A 23,098-nucleotide genomic window follows, 5' to 3' on the forward strand; every position below is an offset into this window, starting at 1 on the left:
TTAATGGTAGTAGCACACCAAAAAATAAATGGTTGGTGCTCACTGCAGGTATATCACCCATCACTCATATGTAATAAAGAGTGTATTAAGTCATATTAAAACAAAAATCCATATACTGTCTCTTTCTCCCCTGTAGATACCACAGCAACTCACACACAGACTGCATAGGGTAGATAGAGTATGGCACACACAGGCAGAGTATGGAACACACTTATAGCATAGGGCAGGCAGAGTATGACACACACAGGGAGCATAGGGAAGGCAGAGTATGACACACACAGGGAGAATAGGGCAGACAGCGTATGGTACACACAGGCAGCATAGGGCAGGCAGAGTATGACACACACAGGCAGAGTATGGAAAACACAGGTAGCATAGGGCAGATAGAGTATGGCACATGCAGGCAGCTTAGGGCAGGCAGAATATGCACACATTAGCAGCATAATGTAGGTAGAGTATGGCACACATGGGCAGAGCAGGGCACACACGGGCAGGCAGAATATGCACACATAGGCAGAGTATGCGGCACATAGGCAGAGTAGAGCAAACAGAGTATGGCACACACAGGCAGAGTAGAGAAAGCATAGTATGGCACACACAGGTAGGGTAGGCAAAGTATGGCACAAATGGGCAAAGCAGGGCACACATGGGCAGAGTAGGGCAGGCAGGATAAATACACAAAGGCATTGTATGTAGCACACAGGCAGAGTAGAGCAAGCAAAGTATGGCACACACAGGCAGAATAGGGTAGGCAGAGTATGGCACCAACAGGCAGAGCAGAGTACAGCAGGAGACTGGGAAACATATCAAGGCTATGCAAGTAACCAATCAGGACCTCCGTAAGATGTACAGTACAGTATTTTCTGGGATGTGAACAATGCAGGGCTTACAGTCTGAATCTGAAGTGTGAACTGTCAGGGGCCAGTACTGATACCTGATAAAAGCTTACACAAGATAAGCACTAACAGCAGCCAAAATTTAATGAAGGGGCTACACAAAGTAGGGCCACGGGCCGGCAGTTGGACAGCACTGTGGTAAAGGATACAACGAATTGTTCTGTATGTGTCTGTGTGAGCTATAATGGGACTGAGAGCAAAACTACCTAATTTGCTCCATCACTTTGGCAGCCTAATACAACAGAGTACATCTATTACTTTGAAAAACAGTTCTAATACATAGTCTAGGGTTTAAGCAAAGGGAGCATGTACCAATGAAGATCCGACACTACATCTAAAGAGTAACTTAATTATATAGATCTTTAATTGATTGTGTTTTCTATGAGATGAAGCTTATATTCCATTTTTAGATAGTTCCCATATACTGATTTAGATTGGAATCTTGCAGGTTACATGACATGGATTGGAATGATATATGTGGATCATTATCACACAAACCCGGTGCTTGTGAGCTTTTGCAACATTCTTTTAACATTGAGGGCTGAGAAAAGAGTACGAGAATACTCTTCATATTATGGAATTGCTGACTCAACAGGTAAGATGTCTGTGTGGGGGAAAACATGCTGTACCAACACGTAATGGATTTTAAGAAAAAGTTATTACATCTTAGAACCAATATGTGATGCCATATATAATTGTATAATTTCTGAGTGCTTTTGTTTTTCATCCCCACTTCAGGCCCAGACTAGAAATCTGTGGGTTCTGGCAAATGCCAGAGGTGCTGCTGTAAGTTTCCATAGACAGTCACTATTTATTGGTCTGGTGGGGGCTGTTTGGGCCTCTATGTGCTTAAAATGCCAGGGCCTATTTTGTATGCCAGTCCAGACCTGGATGACTTCTTATTTTAAGTGCCTGGTGTCACACTGCATTGCAATTAGAGGGAATGAAATGTCATCCCATAAGTTTAGAGGTGAAGAATCCCAAATGTATATAATTACAGTCATATGAAAAAGTATATATATGATATATATGAGAACCCCTCTTAATTATTTGGAGTTTTGTTTATCATTGGCTGGGCTTTCGAAGTAGCAACTTCCTTTTAATATATAACATGCCTTATAGAAACAGTAGTATTTCAGCAGTGACATAAAGTTTATTGGATTTACAGAAAATATACAATATGCATCAAAATAAAATTAGACCGGTGCATAAATTTGGGCACCCCAACAGAGATATTACATCAATACTTAGTTGAGCCTCCTTTTGCAAATGTAACAGCCTCTAGACGCCTCCTATAGCCTTTGATGAGAGTCTGGATTCTGGATGGTGGTATTTTTGACCATTTGTCTATACAAAATCTCTCCAGTTCAGTTAAATTTGATGGCTGTCGAGCATGGACAGCCTGCTTCAAATCATCCTATAGATTTTCGATGATATTTAAGTTGGGGGACTGTGACGGCCATTCCAGAACATTGTACTTCTCCCTCTGCATAAATGCCTTTGTAGATTTCAAAGTGTGTTTAGGGTTATTGTCTTGTTGGAATATCCAACCCCTGCGTAACTTCAACTTTGTGACTGATGTGTAACACCTATTTGGGCCACTCGGGGTTAATTCACCAGCTAGAACACTAGAGCATGGGTTACACTGAGACTTACACCCAGGGCAGGGCCTTCGCTAAGTGGAAGTGTTCCCTCTATGGTGTAGTGCAACTACATCCCCCCCAGGCTACTGTGCACACAAAAACAACTTGGGCGCCAGGAGGTTCTTAACAATCAGGAACGGTTTATATGCCAAAAAGGGCAAATGACCACAGGTTTAATACTCACACAGGAGTTGAGGAAAACAGCATATTGAGAGTTCACACAGATCAAAGGCAGGCTCACACAGAGAGTACACAGGCAAATGCAGTACAACCTTTCCCTCCTGGAAGTTGTCAGGAAAGCAGCTTCTACCCTACAGTCCCTCTTCACTGAGGTCCCTGACTGGAGGCAACACACAGAGCCTCTGGGAAGCTACTCCCTTTCTGCAAATCCTTGTTGGAGCTTCAGCTGCTCTTTCTCTCTATCCTATCTGCCTTTCTCTCCTAGAGAGACTATGACGAGTCTGCCCTAGTATATCTGTTCCTCATTCACAGGGTTACCTGGTCCCCGACTTGGACACATGCCTTCTTCTGGGCCTATTGCACTCAGTCCCCCTGAGCACATCCAGCTGGAATCACATCCAGAGGCAAAAGAGGAAGTGGCCACTCCCTGCACACACTATATAGGAGTGTGTCAGAGCAGTGTCATCAAATCTCTCAGCCTATCACTGTAAAGGTTATTTTGTAACAGGGATTCTACCCAATAACCCAAGGAAATGGTGAAAAGATTAACTCTATAGGGCCTGTATCCCTATAGGGCCCTACAGATGCTTGAACATTATCCTAAAGAATTTGTTGATATTGGGTTGAATTCATCCGACCCTCAACTTTAACAAGTCCCCAGTCCCTGAACAAGCCACACAGCCCCACAGCATGATGGAACCTCCACCAAATTTGACAGTAGGTAGCAGGTGTTTCTTGAAATGCAGTGTTCCTCTTCTGTTATGACCAAATAACTAAATTTTTGTCTCATCAGTCCAAAGCACTTTGTTCCAAAATGACTGTGGTTTGTCTAAATGAGCTTTTGCATACAACAAGCGACTGCAGAAAGGGCTTCTTTCTTATAACCCTTCCATATAGATATACACAGGGCTGGATTTCCTTTTCGGTCACACCCCTATTCAGCATGGTCCAAGTGCCCCTGGGCCGCGCTGTTGTAGCGCCGGCACTGTCCCCTTCCTGGCGAGTGCACACGAGCAAGCTCAGGAGCACTGTGGAGCTGCACATCCCCAGTGCTCCACAGAAAGCGGCTGGCCGGCATGCCGCCCCTCACATTTTTCCGCCCTAGGCCCGGGCCTTTGTGGCCTGGCCACAAATCCGTGCCTGGATGTACAGATATACCATATGCAGCAAGATGTAGGTCTTTGGAGTTGATCTTTGGGTTGTCTGTAACCGTTCTCACAATCCTCCGCATATGCCGCTCCTGTATTTTTCTTGGCCTGCCAGACCTGGGTTTTACAGCAACTGTGCCTGTGGCCTTCCATTTCCTGATTACATTCCTTACAGTTGAAAACAGTTGACAGTTTAAACCTCTGAGATAGCTATTTGTAGTCTTCCTCTAAACCACAATACTAAACAATCTTTGTTTTCAAATCATTTGAGAGTTGCTTTGAGGATCCCATGCTGTCACTCTTCAGAGGAGAGTCAAACAGAAGCACAACTTGCAATTGGCCTCCTTAAATACCCTTTCTCATGATTGGACACAGCTGAAGTTCAAGGCTTAACAAGCTAATCCAACCAATTTGGTGTTGCCAGTAATCAGTACTGAGCAGTTACATGCATTCAAATTAGCAAATTACAAGGGTACCCACATTTATACACAGCCAGTTTTTCACATTTGATTTAATTTCATACAACTGAATACTGCTTCACTAAAATCTTTGTTCAGAAAACACTGTTCCTGGGAAATGAAAGACATATCACTGTTATATTTTTTGTTGCAATTGGTGTAAATTATTAGGCAGGCTGAGAGGGGTTCCAAAACTTTTTCATATGACTGTATATCGATCAAGGATATATATACTGTAGCCTCAGGTGGCAGCAACCCACAAATTGCCAGGGATAGCAAAAAACCACTCCTAGTAAATATTAAGAGCCAAATTAAAGAAACAGTAACACCAAAAAATGAAAGTGTTTTAAAGTAATGAAAATATTATGTACCGTTGCCCTGCACTGGCAAAACTGATCTGTTTGCTTTAGAAAGAGGAACTGCTATAGTTTATATAAACAATTTGCTGTGTAGCAATGGTGGCACGAGTTATTATATTTTTATTACTTTAAAACAATACATTTTTTTGATGTTACTGTTCCTTTAAATCTGAAATGCTACTTTTCTAATGCAGAGAACACAATTGTGCTCTATGCATTAGAGATTTGGCCCACCTTAAGACTTACATCATTCAGCCTTTCGAAATACTATAACTTTATTATGACACAATTTTTGAGGTGATGATTAATTTGAAGATATTTTTTTATTTTAAAGGGCACCTATCTCTTAAAAAAATGTTTGGTTTACTGGAGCAGCAAGCTAATATAGCCTACTTCTTGAAAGACTGCTCCTCACTCATGTAATGCTTGTTCTACACCGGGTGCCTGTAGGTTATTTCATTTAGTCACATGTAATTCAGCAAGTTGCAAGTTTCAATTTATTTTATTTTTTTCAATTTTCTTCCTGTAGGTTCAAGTATTTCAATTCAAGCCCGGACACGATGGCTTCTGTATTACACTCTCTTGAAAAATCCAAGGCTTATATTGCACAGGAAAATGAAAGGATCGGGTGATGGAGAAATGAGAAATGCCATAAACGACACTAGAAATTTTCAGGCTTCTGTTTTGGAGGCTGTAGTAAGAAATAACCTAGAATTGCCTGTTGATGCAAACTGTGTGGAAATTAGGGAAGGGCAATCATCTGAATCCTAACTTGCTACGGAAAAGTTTTCAGAATCTTAATTTAATGCAAAACGACATTTTCTAGAAGTAAAAAAAGGTCTATTTTTTATGGGTTAATATGTTTAATGGACTATGTTTGGTCAATTTCCCCATCACATATTTAACTTGGTGGGCCCCGGGTCTTTGGGCCCTGCTGTCCCAGACTTACTCAATGCACTGCCTCTCCTTACCTTCCTCTCTGACCCCACAGAAAAAAAGGTGCACACGTGTGGGGGGTGGTGGGGTCAAAGAAGACTTTGCGGCTGGAGGCCCCCCAGTCCAACAATGCTCACATAGACCAGGTAGTCAAAGGACAAGGTGTTATTGTTGTTTCAGTTGCTCCACTTGAAATTCAATGATTGAGGAGGACAGGTTTTCACATCCGTATACTGGGGAATATATTAAAATTACGGGTAGATATGCAGGTTACATTGATTTTTGTGTATATATTCTCAAATACAAAAACAGTTTTGCCCTTTAAAATAAGATTTTCAGTACATGAATCACTTATAAAGACTGCATGTGGAAGGATGGCTAAAGGGGAACAGGTGATGAAATGCATTTTGAACAAAATAATCATCCAATACATCCATCCATATGTATCTTTCATTTAAATGTTTTTTGGATAGCAGATAAGTATATATATGGAACTTAATGATTTTAATGTTTTTATTATCTGGAACCTGCTCAGTGGGGATGAGTCCTTGAGGGAATGCTGAGCATGTGCAATATAAATATTTTTTTTTGTTACACCTATGGTACAGTATATGTTTTGTCCTGAGGAAGACGGCCCTTAGTGATGCTGCAACGTTGACTAATAAAATATCATTTTTGATGTAATCTAGAGTGTGTCAGTAAAAGTTGATATTTCATTACTAAATTATTAAGTTTGTTCAGGAGGTTTTCTATTCATGTTCCAGCAAATAATTCAATTCAGTGACTGGTTGCTGCATTCAGCAATAACTGAAGCAATAACAGAATCTGAAGAAATATTCAGAATAAAGAATATGAATATGGGCACCATGGTAGCTTAGAGATTAGGAATTCTGTCTTGAGTTGCTAGGGTCCTGAGTTTGATTTTAGCCTGGGCACTATCTGCAATGAATTTGTATGTTCTCCCTCAGTATTTCCTGCCACACGTCAGAAAACAGCTCTATTCAAACATACTACTAAACATACTTTTTATTTTTTTTAGCTAAACAGGGCAACAGAAAACTGAAGCTACTCCATGTTTACCCCTTGTAAGATAGATAGTTTACCAGTATGAATACCCCTCTGTTTACCCTTTGTTGTGACTGTTTTGTTAGCAGGAGTCCATTCTGCAGGGGAATTATCTATATCTCTGTAAAGCAATGCATAGGTGTGCATGCTATATAAGTATATATACAGAAGATAAAAATAAAGTTCATTTTGACATACAAGGACTCCATGAACTTGCATGACAGATGAAAATACCACTATTTTATATAACATACTAACTTTTAAACAGTAATGATGAAGCTGCAACATTTTCATAATGGAAACTTTGATTCAATTGTTCCACAGAGCACATTATGTATTTGAGATCCTGTGCTGAATATACCAAGCCACCTCTCCTCTCCTCCTCAGAAATTGCACGTGGCACATATGGTGGACCTACCTAGTCGGCCTTAATCTATGGAACAAAGTATCAAATCCTTTTTAAATTATTATACACAACAATCTCTCCATGCAGATCATGCTTCTTGGAGGAAAAATAAAAGGGCTGAATAACCTGGCACAACATTTAAACACAATATATATAAATATTTATATATAGCCACATGGATTCACATTGTAGTGCATTGGAAATTACATACCTTATGAATCACCAAAGGTAAAATTAAATACATATGGACCAACAAGCCAAAACTGAATAGACCAATGTACCTGTACCAAATGAACCTGTTCACCAACATATGGGAAACCTGGATATTAAACAAAGGCAGTCTTTCCTTTTCTTGAACTACAATGGGTAGGGCCCTCCCCTCAGTAGGGGAACAATGTTGTAGAAACTTGAGAGTAACAGAGCAATCGCAATAAGGTAATCAATATGCTCAGAAGGTTAGGACCTAATGTGCACACTGTTTTTTTTACCTTTTTTCCTTCCCCCTATCTCTGCCCCCCCTCCTCATCCCTTTTCTTTTTTTCATCTCTGATATTAACGCTTACCAATTTTTTGTCACTACCAAATTTATTGTCACTACCTGACATTTGAATTGACAAACACCAATAAAAATCAAAACTGAAAAAGGGATGTTGATTTTTAAATGTTTAATTTTTTTAATGTTTTATTTCATTTTATTTCATGTAGTTATCTCATTTTATAATATAATTTATAATCTCCTTTTGTGATCGTCATCAGCTTTCTCTGTTAACTGATCATTTTGAGCTGAAACAACTCTGAAGTTTATGAATGTCCATCCAGGTATCCTGTGAATCATAACATAGAAAAACAGTCAAGTAGGGGGCACAATACTGGCTTTCAAGTTCAAAACAAAAGATTTATATGAACACATTTCTAAATGTCTATTTTTGTCACGTATGGCAAACCCAACCCCCAGGGGAGTGACTGTATTCCTGTGAAGGGGTGCTCTTCTGCTTTTAACAGCCACCTTTGTCTTTGGGTCTGGCCCTCAACTACTTGGGTGCAGTCAGGACTTACCAAATGAGAATCCAGCACTTCCACAGGGGCAAGCAAGGGAGCCAAAGTATACTCTGAGAAAGAGCCAGTAAGGAAGGAACTGGACGTAGTCAGATAGGCTGAGTCTGAACCAGATAACAGGAGCAGAATCGTTAAGCAAACTCTAGGTCAGGAACAAACAGCTTGGCTTATAACTGGCAGTTACAGAGCAGGTGGTTACATAGCCAGACTAATGGTTACCACAGAGCACCTGTGGTCAGATTAATAGCAACTGGTTCAAGCCATGCCTACTAGAAAATACAGGAATGCCAATAGCAGTAGACCAGGACCTTAGCTGTCTGCTTATATAGAGCAGAGGCAATCCAGACTACATTGAAGACAGCTGGTCGCTGGTTCAAGCTCATGCAACATGTTATAATCCTGCCCACTGAAATTAGATGCAATTATTTCATGAAAGAAAAGGTTGTTTCCTACTTCTTCATGTTGTTATTATAGTATAGGTATTATATGTCCAAAAGCTGAGATGCAAAAACCACTTAATTACAGGAAGGCCATCCCCCACAAAGCCCAATTTAAGCAAATAATTCTTATTTCTTTCTTTTTTCTCCTGTAATTTAGCTGCATAAATCTGAATTGGTCAGAAAACAATCATGTTTTAAGTTATAGTGATCAACTTACCTGGAAATCCCCTAAGCATTCTGGTTAAAAGATCCCATATCTGTACTTATAGACACAAATATAGTTACCAGCTTGCACACCCTGGCTCTCCAAAACGTGTATTGCCCGGTGCCTGGCCGAGAGGGCTTCGGAAACCCACAAACTTCCAGAACGAATAATTCCACCGGCACACAGGTCTTTAGTTGCAAAATTTAGCAAGGGTTATCCCTGCTTGCAACTAAAGACCTGTGTGCCGGTGGAATTATTCGTTCCCATATCTGTACTTGCCTTCTAGTCTCTGTAAAAGCATTGTGGGTATTAGTAGCTAATAGGGGGCCATTTCTACAGTACTTTTATAAGCCCTAATTTTATATGAAGGGGTATTTTATCCCGGGTAATAGAAGTTCTCATATAACCCTTTGGAATTGCATATAATGTCTTTATATTTGCTAATGATACTAAAATGTGCAAACTGGAATTGTTATTTTTGTGTGAATCTTGATGCCACCCTGACCTGATTTCTTTGTACATTTCAAATCTTCATCTTCCTCTTACTTCATCTTCTTTCGTAGATAATGAAGCTCAAAAAATGACTTTAAAAAATATTTTGAGGAGGCTAGAATGGGTGGAGTTGTGACATTAAGGGTCCCATAGGGCATACAATCTTATGAGTGTGTAAATTGAATGTGTACTTGTATGCACATTACAGTTTTTGGGGCACTAAATTGGCAGCATATTATATTTAGGCTACAACATTTTTCAAGAATTTCAACATCTTTGCAACTAACATAATTTGCCATAGAACATTGCACTTGTACAACACGAGTAAATGCAATACAGGAACTCTGAATTTTGTGCTGGGTTAGTGTTAGGTTTAATGTACAGGATTCCCTTGCACCATATAGCAGTTCACTCAACCTTATGCATAATATACAATAACAGGCTGAACAGATTTATGCATAGAAATGCTTCACATGGTGTTTTAATATACAGATGTTTCCATACATTTTATGCATACCACTATGCCTTTATATAGTGTTAAGGTGGTCATACACAGGCCGATAAAAGCTGCCGACAGACCAAGTCGGCAGCTTATTAGCCCGTTCGTGGGGCCCTCCTAAGAGTTTCCCTGATCGATATCTGGTCGTTTGTCAGCTAGATACCGATCAGCCAGGGTCAAAAAAGGGATTTGACTGCATTGTCAGCATTATGATCTGAATGTTGGGCCCCAGATCCCACGATCGGATCAGCCCGATATTGGGGAGAGATCCGCTTGTTTGGCAACATCGCCAAAAGAACGGATCTCTCCGTGTATGGCCAGCTAAAGGCTATAGTCAATTGGAGCAGCACCCTGTGCTGATCCTTCTTAAGGAGTCATCTGAGGTGGTGCCTGCAATGCCGGCCTTCACCCTCACCCCCAAGCACTTACCTTTCCTGCACAAGGGGTGCATCACTAGTGCAGTTTGTGTTGATGTGTAAATCCCGCAGGGTAAGAGAGAGAGAGAAAAAGTAGTAAGGTAGAAGCACTCCCAGTTTTCAGCCTTCATCCTAAGTGGAACCCCAAGGGTGTCTCTCTAAACCTTGGTTTTGACAGTTAGTCCCTACATCTGGGCAATTAGTACCCTGGAATCTAATCTCACTCACACTCCTCAGTAGAGCCTGGGCTGCAAACCCCTCCTGCCTGCTCAGGTAAGGGTACTGGAAAAATGGAACCTGGGCACATGTGTGCTAAGTTTATATACTACATACTGTCAGGAACTACCTGGAATCAAACTCTGAACTATATACTTACAAGTTCCTGCATTACCTGCATTTCCTGTATTACCTGAGCCACTGGAAACCTTTATCCTTCGCAAATGATTATAGACACTCTGCTTTCTCTGTGTTTGCTCACCTCCTCCTCCTTCATCAAACACAGTTGTGTGTAGTTTGCCAATTAAGGGGCTTTATAAGAGGGCACTGGCACAAAAAATACATACATAGAGAGCAATGGACAATGGCACCAGGAGCAGTAAGATATAGAGAATACTGGCAGGCCAAGCACACTATATAATAAAATAAAGTGGGTATAAGTACAAGAATACATTATATAGTAAGAATCAGTTAGCCCAGGCACTCTAAGCATATAAATTCTAGCATTTCCCCATGCACTGCCTCACTCTATAGCTCTGCCAAAATGCAAGGCCTGAAGTATTGTGTAACTTGTAGAAGGGAAAGCCATGCAGTGACTGCATTAGTAATGTGAAAAATTAAAATATCTCTCACTACATGGATCTCTTTTCTGCTAGTTAGACAGCAATGTTTTATTATATATGCTGGAAAATGTGGCCTACCTATCAACGGATTGACAGATATTCTTGACTTTAATGTTGAGAGCACTCAGACCTTGAAATCAGTCTGTAATGATATTACTTCTTGATCCACTGTTCCCATCTACTGAAGCTTAATTATGTGAAACATAAGCAGAAGATTGATCACACCACAATACCTTTAGTATTTATTTAACACATTAAAGTTTGGAATGGCAAAGAATCATTCCAAGGCAGATTTAAATATTCAATATGATTTTAAAAAATATTGTTAGCAGAAAACATACAAACTTAGCAAAGCCCATGAGCATACATGTGATAGTATCCCATCTAGCTAATAAGTATACTAGTTCAGTGATGTGTCTGAACTGCATCATTAGTCATACTGAGCCCAAAACACTCTCTCATTATAGACCTGTTGTTAGTTAATTAGCGCGCCATTACATGAGCTTGGCTGTATAGTGAATAAATGGCTAACAATAGGGAAATGCATCCTGATTTCCTGCACAGATACATGTCCATGTGTAGGGGGGTTGCCAACCTTTATTTCATGTAGTCCCCTGGTGTTGGTCAGCTAAGAGTTGGGCCTGATTTACAGTTAGGAGGAAGGACTGTTTCTTTTTTTCCAGGTCAAAGTATTGTCCTGGCAGTTCAGTATTCAGCCAGGGAGTGTTAGGATTCTGTAGTCTTAAAAAGAGGATGCCACCACAAGTTCTGTATCTTTTCATCTCCTCTTGCTGGAGGATGTGATATGCTGAAGGGCTTGGGCAGAGGTAGTCCCAGTAGAAGTAGTATATGTTAGGACGATTTGTTATAGCTCACTCTAGGGAGCATATTTATTAATGCAGCATGCTTGACAAAGGGGTTACACACTGAAACGTTGCATCCGCAATAAACGAGCAAGGTTCTTCTGCTAGCATTACCCATGATGTGCTGGTGTTTCCTTCTTTTACGCTGAATTTGAGACTGCCAATTCCTCTTCCGCTGAGTCCCTAGGATTCGGATTCATTAGGACGGCCAGGGTGTGCGAGGGTATTTCTCCTTTTCTCCATGTGTGTAATTTTACGCCATGTGAACATCAGCACACTCTGACCCCCATCTTCCCAACCCTCCCTCCCACTTCCTGACCCACCTCTGCCCACTCCCCGCCCCAACATGCTCCCCCCTTCCCCACTGCAGGTAAGAGAGCAGCTGGGGGCGCTTCTTGTTAGCTATAGCGGCTACCTCTATAGTTACGCCACTGGGTACATATGTATAGCTCATACTACTTAATATGCACACCTTAGGAATGTGCCTAGGTCAGAGGTAAATTATAAATGAAGCCTGCACACACTCTTTTAAGGACATGGAGCGGTTTTCCGAAAATGTATTAACTCTTACAAAGGTACCCCATTTCTTAAAAATGTTACACGTGTATCAATATGCCACAGATATGGATGTATCACACCCAGCAGCAGCAGTTACGGTAATGTGGTATCCTTACTCAATCACACAACTTTTATGCAGAAGCCTGGTACAATTGCTACTCACCAATTCGTTAACAAAAACGATCTCTATTCCAGTGTGAGACTTTAGTTTCTATAAATATGCTTTCCATTCTTTAAGAATTTAAGTATTTTTTAAGTATAATAAATATACTGCCAATCCTGCCAACAGATGTCCCTATTATCCCAGCTTCTTATTACAAATGATTATCTTTAGATGTTCTTTCAGGGGAAGTTTGAAACATTAATATAGAGAAACAATCTTTACAGATATGGTTGGGACTAATTCAGTAAAATAATGAAAATATACATGGGATAGATTATTTTCTTCATTAAGAAGAATAAAGTCTGTTGGCTGACGAATACCAACTGTTCCTTTTTGTTGTCATTCTGTATTTCATTGTGAAATTTATCTGTGGAAGTTGATCATTTGTTGTTATGTGATATGCAGACAAGATGCATTATATAGTGTAACACTAAAGAGTTCTTTAACTCTTGTGCACCACATTGCTGTGTAGTTGTCACCCTTTATTATTATAAGCCAATGGCCCATTCCCTGTGAGAGGAATACAATCCTCAATCAAACAAAAAAGTGATCCCTTAAAGGAAAACTATACCCCCAAAATGAACACTTAAGCAACAGATAGTTCATATCATATTAAGTGGCATATTAAAGAATCTTACCAAACTGGAATATATATTTAAGTAAATATTGCCCTTTTACATCTCTTGCCTTGAGCCACCATTTTGTGATGGTCTGTGTGCTGCCTCAGAGATCACCTGACCAGAAATACTACAACTCTAACTGTAACAGGAAGAAGTGTGGAAGCAAAAGACACAACTCTGTCTGTTAATTGGCTCATGTGATCTAACATGTATGGTTTGTTGGTATGTTTGTGAGTACAATGAATCCTACGATCCCAGGGGGCGGCCCTTATTTTTTAAAATGGCAATTTTCTATTTATGATTACCCAATGGCACATACTACTAGAAAAGTATATTATTATGAAAATGGTTTATTTACATGAAGCAGGATTTTACATATGAGCTGTTTTATGCAATATCTTTTTATAGAGACCTACATTGTTTAGGGGGTATAGTTTTCCTTTAACAAATTTATTTATCCTGCGGCAGAAGTAGAGGTCTGACCTTAGTCATTATAAGCTATTGAATTGAAAAGAAAGAAAAAAGTACCCCACTTGCTTCAAACTCGCTCAGCAGTCTCAAATTAAATTCCAACTACCTATCCTATATACTAACCGAAGGCCTATCTATGTCCCGAGTGGAGGGGAGGCAGATGCGCACGCAACTTCGGTTAGGATCTATGAGATGCGCGCGCAACTTCAGCCGAAAGACATAGATGCGGCCTTCGATTAGCAGATGTGCTGGAAGGTTAGGATCAGAACAGGTTAGGATCGGGGAGGCAGATGCGCTGGAAGGTTAGGATCTAGGGAGGCAGATGCGCTCACCGTCTCCTTCTGCCTCCCGCCGCCTCTTCTTTCCTGCTCACTCAGGCGGCGACCGCTGGAAGGTTAGGATCTAGGGAGGCAGATGCGCTCACCGTCACACTAGGGGAACCGGTTGCGTACCTGCACGAAAGTCTGTATAAGCGTCGGCCATCTTGCTACTCCTCTGCGACTTTGTCATCCGCCCACTGCCAAATCCGCCCACTAAAGTCTGTATAAGCGTCGGCCATCTTGCTACTCCTCTGCGAGTTTGTCATCCGCCCACTAAAGTCTGTATAAGCATCGGCCATCTTGCTACTCCTTTGCAAGTTTGTCTAATGGCGGCGCTAGCGTCACTCTAGGAGGGGAACCGGTTGCGTACCTGCACGAAAGTCTGTATAAGCGTCGGCCATCTTGCTACTCCTCTGCGACTTTGTCATCCGCCCACTGCCAAATCCGCCCACTAAAGTCTGTATAAGCGTCGGCCATCTTGCTACTCCTCTGCGAGTTTGTCATCCGCCCACTAAAGTCTGTATAAGCGTCGGCCATCTTGCTACTCCTTTGCAAGTTTGTCTAATGGCGGCGCTAGCGTCACTCTAGGAGGGGAACCGGTTGCGTACCTGCGTGGGTGGCCATTTTTAGCAAAACGGGCTATATTATCTCCAAAAAATATTGATGTTGACATGATAAACAACCAAGTGATTGCATTACTTCCTGGACAAAGCTGTGTCTTTCTGAGTACTGACTGTATTGATTCTGAAGACGAAAGTGAGAAACTTAACTTCCCATTAGAATATTTAAACACTATCAACAATGCTGGATTACCACAACACAATCTTATACTCAAAGTAGGAACAATAGTCATGCTGTTAAGAAACCTTAAGGGTAGGGGCACACGGCGCGATTTCGCCGCGATTCTGCGCTAAGCGAGTTGTCGCTGCGTTTTTTAAGCCGAAATAGCTTTGCTAACTTTGGCGCTGGCGTCAATGCAAATCGCGGCGAAATCGCTGCGCTAATTCACACGCGGCGATTCGTTTTCTATTGTCGTCCGAAGTTGCCTCGCTGAGCGTTTCCGGGCGACAGTAGAAAAAGAATCGCCGCGTGTGAATTAGCCCAGCGATTTCGCCGCGATTTGCATTGACGCCAGCGCCAAAGTTAGCAAAGCTATTTCGGCTTAAAAAACGCAGCGACAACTCGCCCAGCGCAGAATCGCGGCGAAATCGCGCCGTGTGCCCCTACCCTAACACTAAGCAAGGTTTATGTAACGGTACACGGTTGGTTGTGAAGAGCATGAGACAAAATGTTATCAAGGCAGAAGTGCTTACAGGATCCCATAGCGGTGATACTGTTTTGATTCCCAGAATTGACCTTACCAGTTCTGACCAGGAATTACCTTTTAAACTTAAACGACGACAATTCCCCATTAAGGCTGCATTTGCCATGACAATCAACAAATCACAAGGACAAACATTGGATAAAGTCGGCATTTACCTATCTGAGCCTGTGTTTGGTCATGGTCAACTTTATGTTGCATTTTCAAGAGTGCAGCGTTCATCTGATGTTAAAGTCAAGATTTTAATTACAGCTCACCAGGGAGAACTCATTCAAGGACAGGAGAACATTTTCACAAAAAATGTTGTTTATAAAGAAATTTTTCAGTAACACTTTACTACCAATAAACTCAAAATTTAAGAATTCTAATAGCAGATAGGTAATAACAAGCAATAGGCACAGATTCACTCTACATCCCCACAAATTAGCGTCGCCAGTTGCTGCCTGGGGATGCCGAGTGAATCAGCACCCATCGCATTTTGCTGCCTCACTGTTGTTACCATTCTTTCATTAACGATTCTTTAGAGAATCGGGGGTTTACTGGTTGAATATAATCTATATTGCGTGCAAAATTACTGATTACTTTGTGGTAATCGCATGAATTAAGAAAAAAGTGCTTGTGCTATAATTTAACCGGTTAAAATAGCAATTAATTTAAACTTAATTTAATTAAATAAATTTACAAATATAATATAGTTCATTCTATTGTTTATAGTAGGGTTTAAAAATGTAATGATATTAACTTAGCTACAATCAATTCTATTTCACACTAATTTATATCCTTTTACAAAAGGTGTGTAAACATAGAAGTTAAACTGACTGGAGGGGGTTTATCAGCAACTTCTATGTTTACACACCTTTTGTAAAAGGATATAAATTAGTGTGAAATAGAATTGATTGTAGCTAAGTTTATATCATTACATTTTTAAACCCTACTATATACAATAGAATGAACTGTATTATATTTGTAAATTTATTTAATTAAATTAAGTTTAAATTAATTGGTATTTTAACCGGTTAAATTATAGCACAAGCACTTTTTTCTTAATTCATGCGATTACCACAAAGTAATCAGTAATTTTGCACGCAATATAGATTATATTCAATAGATAGTTGGAATTTAATTTGAGACTGAGTTTGAAGCAAGTGGGGTACTTTTTTCTTATTATAGGAATACAATCCTGTTATGCCCCACTTTGCATTGCCCCAGCTATGCACACATTTTTAGCTTATATGAAATAATGCCACACATAGGCCCAACACTACATTGTAATCCTGTGCACCATGAAAAAATAAGTGCACCATAAACTTGCTCTCCTATGTATTAATGCTACAGGTATGTGCTAAACAGTACATTACTTAAACAACTGCACTGTGTAGGTTAAGTAAATTAATTTCCTGTATGCCATAATACCACAGCTGCTTCACATATGATGATAAAATATTACTAAGGAGTTCTATGACAACAACATAACATGAGGCCGAAAGGGTACTTTATTTATTATAATACACAAGTTTCAGTGAGTCATGTGACAGAAATGACATCACTAAGCTCCAATTATAACCGATGACATCACTAACCACTGTTTATAAGGATATCATTTACAGGATATTCATGGCTCTTGTGTATTATATGATGGAATATCTCTACAGCAAACTTTTTTACATAAAAAATGTCTACTTCCCCTGTAAATCAAAACTGCTTTGTTATATCATTGCTTGGGTTCTAGGTCTGATCATCCCCACTGAAGATTCCTAAAGTTGGCCATACACTGGCTGATAAAAGCTGCCGACAAAACGAATCGGCAGCTTAGCGGCCCGTGTGTGGGGCTCTCCGATGGGTTGATCTGAACGATATCTGGCCGAAAGTTGGCAAGATGACGATCGGGCAGGGTTAAAAATCTCATCGCCCATATTGCCTGCATTATGATCCGATCATTGGACCCTAGGGCCCACGATGAGATCAGCCCGATATTGCCCACCTCAATGTGGGCATACTGGGGAGAGATCTGCTTGTTTGGTGAAATCACCCATTGAGCGGATCTCTACGTGTATGGCCACCTTAAGATACAAATAAAGATTTTTTTCAAATGTATTTAAACAAATTCAATATTTTAAATGATCTTCTAAATCTTATCTTTATCTGAGGCTGTCTCTTTAATTCTTAGAGTACTCTAGCAGAGAGGAAGCACGTGACAGACATCAGAAAATATTTAGCTGTTGCTAAGTTTCTCATTCACATATCTCCAGAGCGGAAGACAGTAGTGCTGTATCCTTCTCAAACTGAGCATCTGAAAGTGAGAAGAAAAAATGCAAAACAATGAATGAACTGAACTGGAATTTAGTTATTCTGAATATATGGTGAAGATTGAATAGTGCAAAGAAATTTGCTTTGTTTCTTTTCATAGCTGACTCCTACAACTGGAATTGGAATTATTAGCTCCAGCTTCACCGATCTGCTACATCATGTCATTCGAGGAGTGAGTACCAATATTTATAAAACTGAAATTATGTAAAAATACCATTCTAAGTCATTTATAGTAAACCTGCTGCTTTGTACTTTGCTTATTCAGTGGCAAGAAAGAGCTCAGCGTACATTTGTGTTCCATCTATGTAGCACTGGAAATTCCCAGCTTATTAATGTTTATGCTTCAATAAACGGTGTGCAGAAGCTGCTTGGAATTGCATTCCCTTCAACTTACCCTAACTACAGGCACCAAACATTTGAACTGCCTTGCACTTGAAGCAATTGGTGGGGCAGAATGACTGAGAAATATTTCATTGGCACATTGTCTATAGGCTAGGGGCATCACACCCTCTTTGTACTGAATATTGTCCATGCCTACAATTACCTTTTTCTGCAAGTAAAATACACTTAGGAGCATATTTATAATGTGGTTTAAAAAAAGGCTTCATTTTTTCATGTTTTTTCTTAGAGTGACTAGAAGACCCTTTTTTTTTCCAGAGTATTTCCTTTTACAAAGCATAATAAATGTGGCCCTTAATAACACAAAGCAAATCATACAAAAATAAGCCGAATTACTGAACCCCAGAACGTTTTTCAGGATTCAGATTTAGCCAAACCTATTGCCAGGAGTGTAACTATAGAGGAAGCAGACCCCGAAATCACAGGGGGCCTGGGGAAAAAGGGGTCCTGGACTGCAGCGTTTGTTTTCTCTATAGCGTTCAAATCTCCCTGTAGCTTTCTTTTCTTTTAATTGATGTGCCTCTGCCTGACTGAGCACACATTGAGGAAGGGAGGTTGCGTATAGGCACGAACAGGAGCACCTCTGAAAAATTTTCTGGTTGGGGGGACCTGGCAAGCTCCTGTTCAGCGCCGGATTTACCGGACGGGCGTCGCTAGGCAGCGTGGTCCTATTGCCAGCCCGCACAACTCCTCACATTAAAGAGTGTACCTTGTACTTTGTGAATGTACCATGTTTTATGCCATCAATTAAATTTATAAATATTCAGAAAAAGTATAGAATGATACATAGGGGTTATTTGTGCTCATGGAGTTACAAAGTTACTGTACGTGCCTGGCGCCTCCCTGCCACTGAGCCCTAGGCATGTGCCTCTTCTGCCTACCCCTAGTTCCAGCCCTGCTAATAAGATAAGCAGGTCTCTTGGGGGAACTGTGACTTGCAGCTTAAAGGGCAATTTTGCCTCCAATAGCTAAACTGCAATAACACATAAAACATGACCCTAAAACCCCCAGAAATTTGTTCAAACCTTCCATAACCTACCAAATTTTGTAAAATGGAATTTAGGGGGTGTGGCCAAAAAAGGGGGGGTAGTCACAAATTTTTTGCCGGCAGATCTTTTCGTCCCTCTTTACATATTTCAAATGTTGGGAGGCAAGTGATGCATTATTTATTCCTCCCTCCTACCAGTTTCTGTGAGCCTGGCCTTGGATGCAGCGGATCATTTACTATTGTTTCCACCACCAAGGCTTCCACAAATGTTAAGAGTCCAACCATCATTTGCCCTGGACTGTATTTTTCTCTATATGTATTTGCATGAATGGTAACTGCACACAATATTAAAGTCAAATTCTAATAATGCTGTGTCTACAGCAGCTAGAATGCCATGAACAATGGTACAAAATGTCCTTTCTCTACAGAATAATGTGCTCTAAAAACCTTTATGACAAAATGCACTCACACAGTCATCTTATGAAATCAGGAATTATATAGAACTACCGGGTGCCATACTTACTCTGTAAAATGGATGTTATTACCTCCCAACTGTCCCGTTTTGAGCGGGACAGTCACGCTTTTGACAGGACTTGTACTGATAAGTTTCTCTTTGATCTGTTGCACTGAACAGCCAAAAACAGATACAAAGTAGCTAACTTTATTGGGTCTTGGAAGACAGCCCAGAATAGATACGTGACATACTTTTGTAACAGTTTGTTAAGATAAAAATGAAGACTCTCAGCTTAAAGGGCAATACACCTTAATTTGCAAAACTGTAATAACATATAAAAACCACAGAAATGTGTTCAAACTTTCATAACCAGCCAAATTATGTAAAATGAACATGGTAATTAGGGGGTGTGGCCGCAAAAATGGGAGGTATGGCAGTGGAGTAACTATAGTGGCCCAAGCCACCAAGCTAAAAAGTTTTTTGGGCCCGATAATCACACTCACAGGGAATTTCTTCTACACATCTACTGTACATCTGCCCCACCCCATACTAATACATAATGGCAGCCCTGACCGTGTGTAATCCCCAACTACTAATTTCCTGTGACACAGTACTTATAAGATACCACAGCTAGTTTTATACTCTCTGCTTAGATATCTATCAAAAAAATATTTAAAATAATGATTAAACTGATTAAATTGACCAATCCTGTATCACATTTCTTATCCAACATCCAGGTACCTGGAACTTTCCAAACAGCAACACTCCAGAGTCTACAAACGTTCCTCTGAATAAAAAAATTTTTGTTCTCAAGTGATATGCATACTGTATGCTTTATTGTACTTTATGCATAAATAAAACAAGGGAAAGTTGTGCTCACCACTAATTTGTAAAAACCATTAGGCGGGATGCAATGAGGCTGTGACCACAAAATACATATAGTCAACTACAAGATTCCTCTGCACTCAACCCATTATCAATATATTTAAGACAGAGACATTTTGTGCATACTGCTACTGAAAAATGTCTTACCCTTTAAACAAAACAGGGATTGTTTGTCCATATATTGCAATATATTTAAGATGGCCAACTACGTCAAAGTCATCCCATATCTGGCCAGTCCTATGCTCAATTTTCATCTGATTCATTAAGAATTCTATTGCTTCATTATACATTTGACAAAGGGACTAAGTTTTACCTGCAACTTACTTGCTGCTTTCAAAGTAAAACTCCCAAACTTGGCTGCCCTTTTATTAGACACCAGTGGGATCACCTGACTATAGCTGGGAAGGGTGGGAGCTACAACATGGAGCTGGTCACTGCTCCTGTATAACTATAGTAAACAAAGGAAAGTTGTGCTCACCACTCATTTTTAAAACCATTAGTAGTAGTATGCACAAAATGTATCTGTCTTAAATATATTGATAATGGGTTGAGTGCAGAGGACTCTTGTATTTGTCTATATGTGTTGTATAATGAGATATAATTCACTTTAGATGCTTGGAGAGTGAATTTAGCTGCATTTGGGAGCGGCTGTGGGCTCCCAACCTCCTTCTTGATGAAACCTGATCTTAAGAAGAGGAAGGAGAGAAGAGGCAGGAATTTTAACCCCTCTAGTCCCAGACTCCATATAACAGATTCCATAGTTTTACAGTATATAAGTAATTAGAAATCTTCTTGTTCCCATGTGATATATACTGTATACTGGAGTACTGTTATTATAAATTGATTGGAATGTCAACAAACACAAAGTAGTGCTACACAAACACTCTCACCGCTTTTTGTAATGTCGGGTGCCATCTGTGACTCTGTTTGCCAAGGTCTGATTCGTGTACAAGAAATTATTTCAGCAGCACTCCGATTATGGTGAGCTTTTGCAGCTTGAAACGTCGCTTAGCTTGAGGCACGAATAAAGCTACAATTTTTTCACCATAATCGGAGTGCTGCTGAAATAATTTCTTGTATGGAATGTCAATACACCCCAAAGAGCTTACAATCTATGCATTTATTTTATATATAATATGATACTCTTCACATGCTTGCAGAGTAAATCTAGCAAACACTCCTCCAAATCTTGGATTTTGCTGGATAAGTGCAAACAGGTTCTATGCATCAGAATCCTTTAAATAAAGCACCAATGATAAGCATGTAAGTGTGTTAGCCAAGCCATGTTTCACAATGACCCATATCTCTAGATTAAACAAAATTTTGTGGATGTTGTACTCTCTGATACCTTTCTTACACAAATTGGGCTTGGCCAGTTGCAACTATCATAGAACACATGTAACTTTCAGTTGGGCCCTTGCTGGTCCTTGAATTTGCTGACCAAGTGTACAATAGAGGGCTCTATTTAAATCAATGTAAGGTAAAGAATGCTGCAGTACCTGCCATGAGTGGGTGCAAGTCCGAAGTGTGTTGACGTTAAGGTTTTATGCCCCTTAGGACTCCCATCTCTTGTGCTCATAGTATATGAAATATTGTTACTATCAAAAGGTGACTGCTGGTGGTGGACTGGTGGTATGACATTAATTTGTAAATCAGCTACCTCCCTTTTGCCAGGAACTTACAAAATGCATTCCAAAACACTTACTTGACAGTGTTCTAATGGAAACCACATGAAATAGGGTTCCTTGAAGCTGACATTTATGCAATACCTTGTATAAAAGCTAATAAACCAATAGAATTTCATATAGGCAACTTTTAGAGAGGTATATAATGATGCTAAAAAGGATAAGGTGCATTTTGTCAAGGGTAAAAAATTCCAGAAAATACCCTGCCATCATAATTACCTCTGCTAAAACACTCATAAAAATGCCCATTCAGTACAGTAAGAAAACTGTCTCAGTATTTGCAGAGATAATTAAGTCTATAGTAAGGACATATGGGAACCCCTGGTAATTTGACCTTTAGTTTTGTTTAGGGTTTTGCACCTACACATATAGCTGACTTACACTTAGTAAATGGCACACCAGTATTATTATTGACAACATGTGCTTGGAAGTGATGCCATTCATGCATATGCTGATAAAGAGGACAATCATTGCATTGGTAAATCATGTGCAAGTTGTTGCACACAGTATTTTATTATTTACAACTGGATGTGGCATGTTAGTGTATTGATAAGTCTGGATATGCATGTGCATAGTATATACCCTGGGGATCATTTGGAGGGTAGTATTTGTTGGACTATTGGTTTTTTTTCAACATAAATTAACTTAAATGTGACTATTTAACCTTGTGTATTATTTTCAACACACTGTTTTTCACTTTATTTTAGAGATGAAATGGAAAATTCCACCTGCACGAAATATGTAGATATGGATTTGTTCCTGCATTGCTCACTAGTTCCCTCTGTGAGTATCATAATGCAAAATAACCATTGGATTCACATATAGCTGTGCTAGGGGAAAGAAAAGCTAAGAGTCTGGATAAATGTTGAAATTAGGCAAGGGGTGGGTAAATTAGAGCATTATGGGCAAGCTAGTGGAAATGGGCTGCAGAATTAGAGAGAAGGAAAGTAAGGGAAGTACATGTTAAGAAAATCCTACAATTAAAAAGAGATCTGTCCAACAGTAACTATAGATCTAACTTTCCAA

At 39.9% G+C, this 23,098-nt stretch overlaps 2 protein-coding genes across 3 annotated transcripts in view; both read left to right on the forward strand.

The window, feature by feature from the left end:
* stra6l.1.L (stra6-like, gene 1 L homeolog) overlaps window positions 1–6,304 on the forward strand; it is a 38,712-nt gene extending 32,408 nt beyond the window's left edge. Inside the window, exons 17-18 of the mRNA XM_018256324.2 lie at window positions 1,345–1,491; window positions 5,214–6,304. Of these exons, the coding sequence (XP_018111813.2) occupies window positions 1,345–1,491; window positions 5,214–5,455 (389 nt within the window). The 3' untranslated portion in view covers window positions 5,456–6,304. The remainder of the gene's footprint in view (window positions 1–1,344; window positions 1,492–5,213) is intronic.
* An 11,150-nt stretch (window positions 6,305–17,454) lies between these two features.
* stra6l.2.L (stra6-like, gene 2 L homeolog) overlaps window positions 17,455–23,098 on the forward strand; it is a 42,695-nt gene continuing 37,051 nt past the window's right edge. Inside the window, exons 1-2 of one of the 2 annotated variants that reach the window (XM_041562506.1) lie at window positions 17,455–17,833; window positions 22,780–22,855. In XM_041562506.1, the coding sequence (XP_041418440.1) occupies window positions 17,820–17,833; window positions 22,780–22,855 (90 nt within the window). In that variant the 5' untranslated portion in view covers window positions 17,455–17,819. Of the gene's footprint in view, window positions 17,834–22,779; window positions 22,856–23,098 lie in introns of those variants that run through there. The other variant, XM_041562509.1, reaches the window with a different exon arrangement.

This window comes from Xenopus laevis, chromosome 1L (assembly GCF_017654675.1).
Source record: "Xenopus laevis strain J_2021 chromosome 1L, Xenopus_laevis_v10.1, whole genome shotgun sequence".
Taxonomy (NCBI): Eukaryota; Metazoa; Chordata; class Amphibia; order Anura; family Pipidae; genus Xenopus; species Xenopus laevis.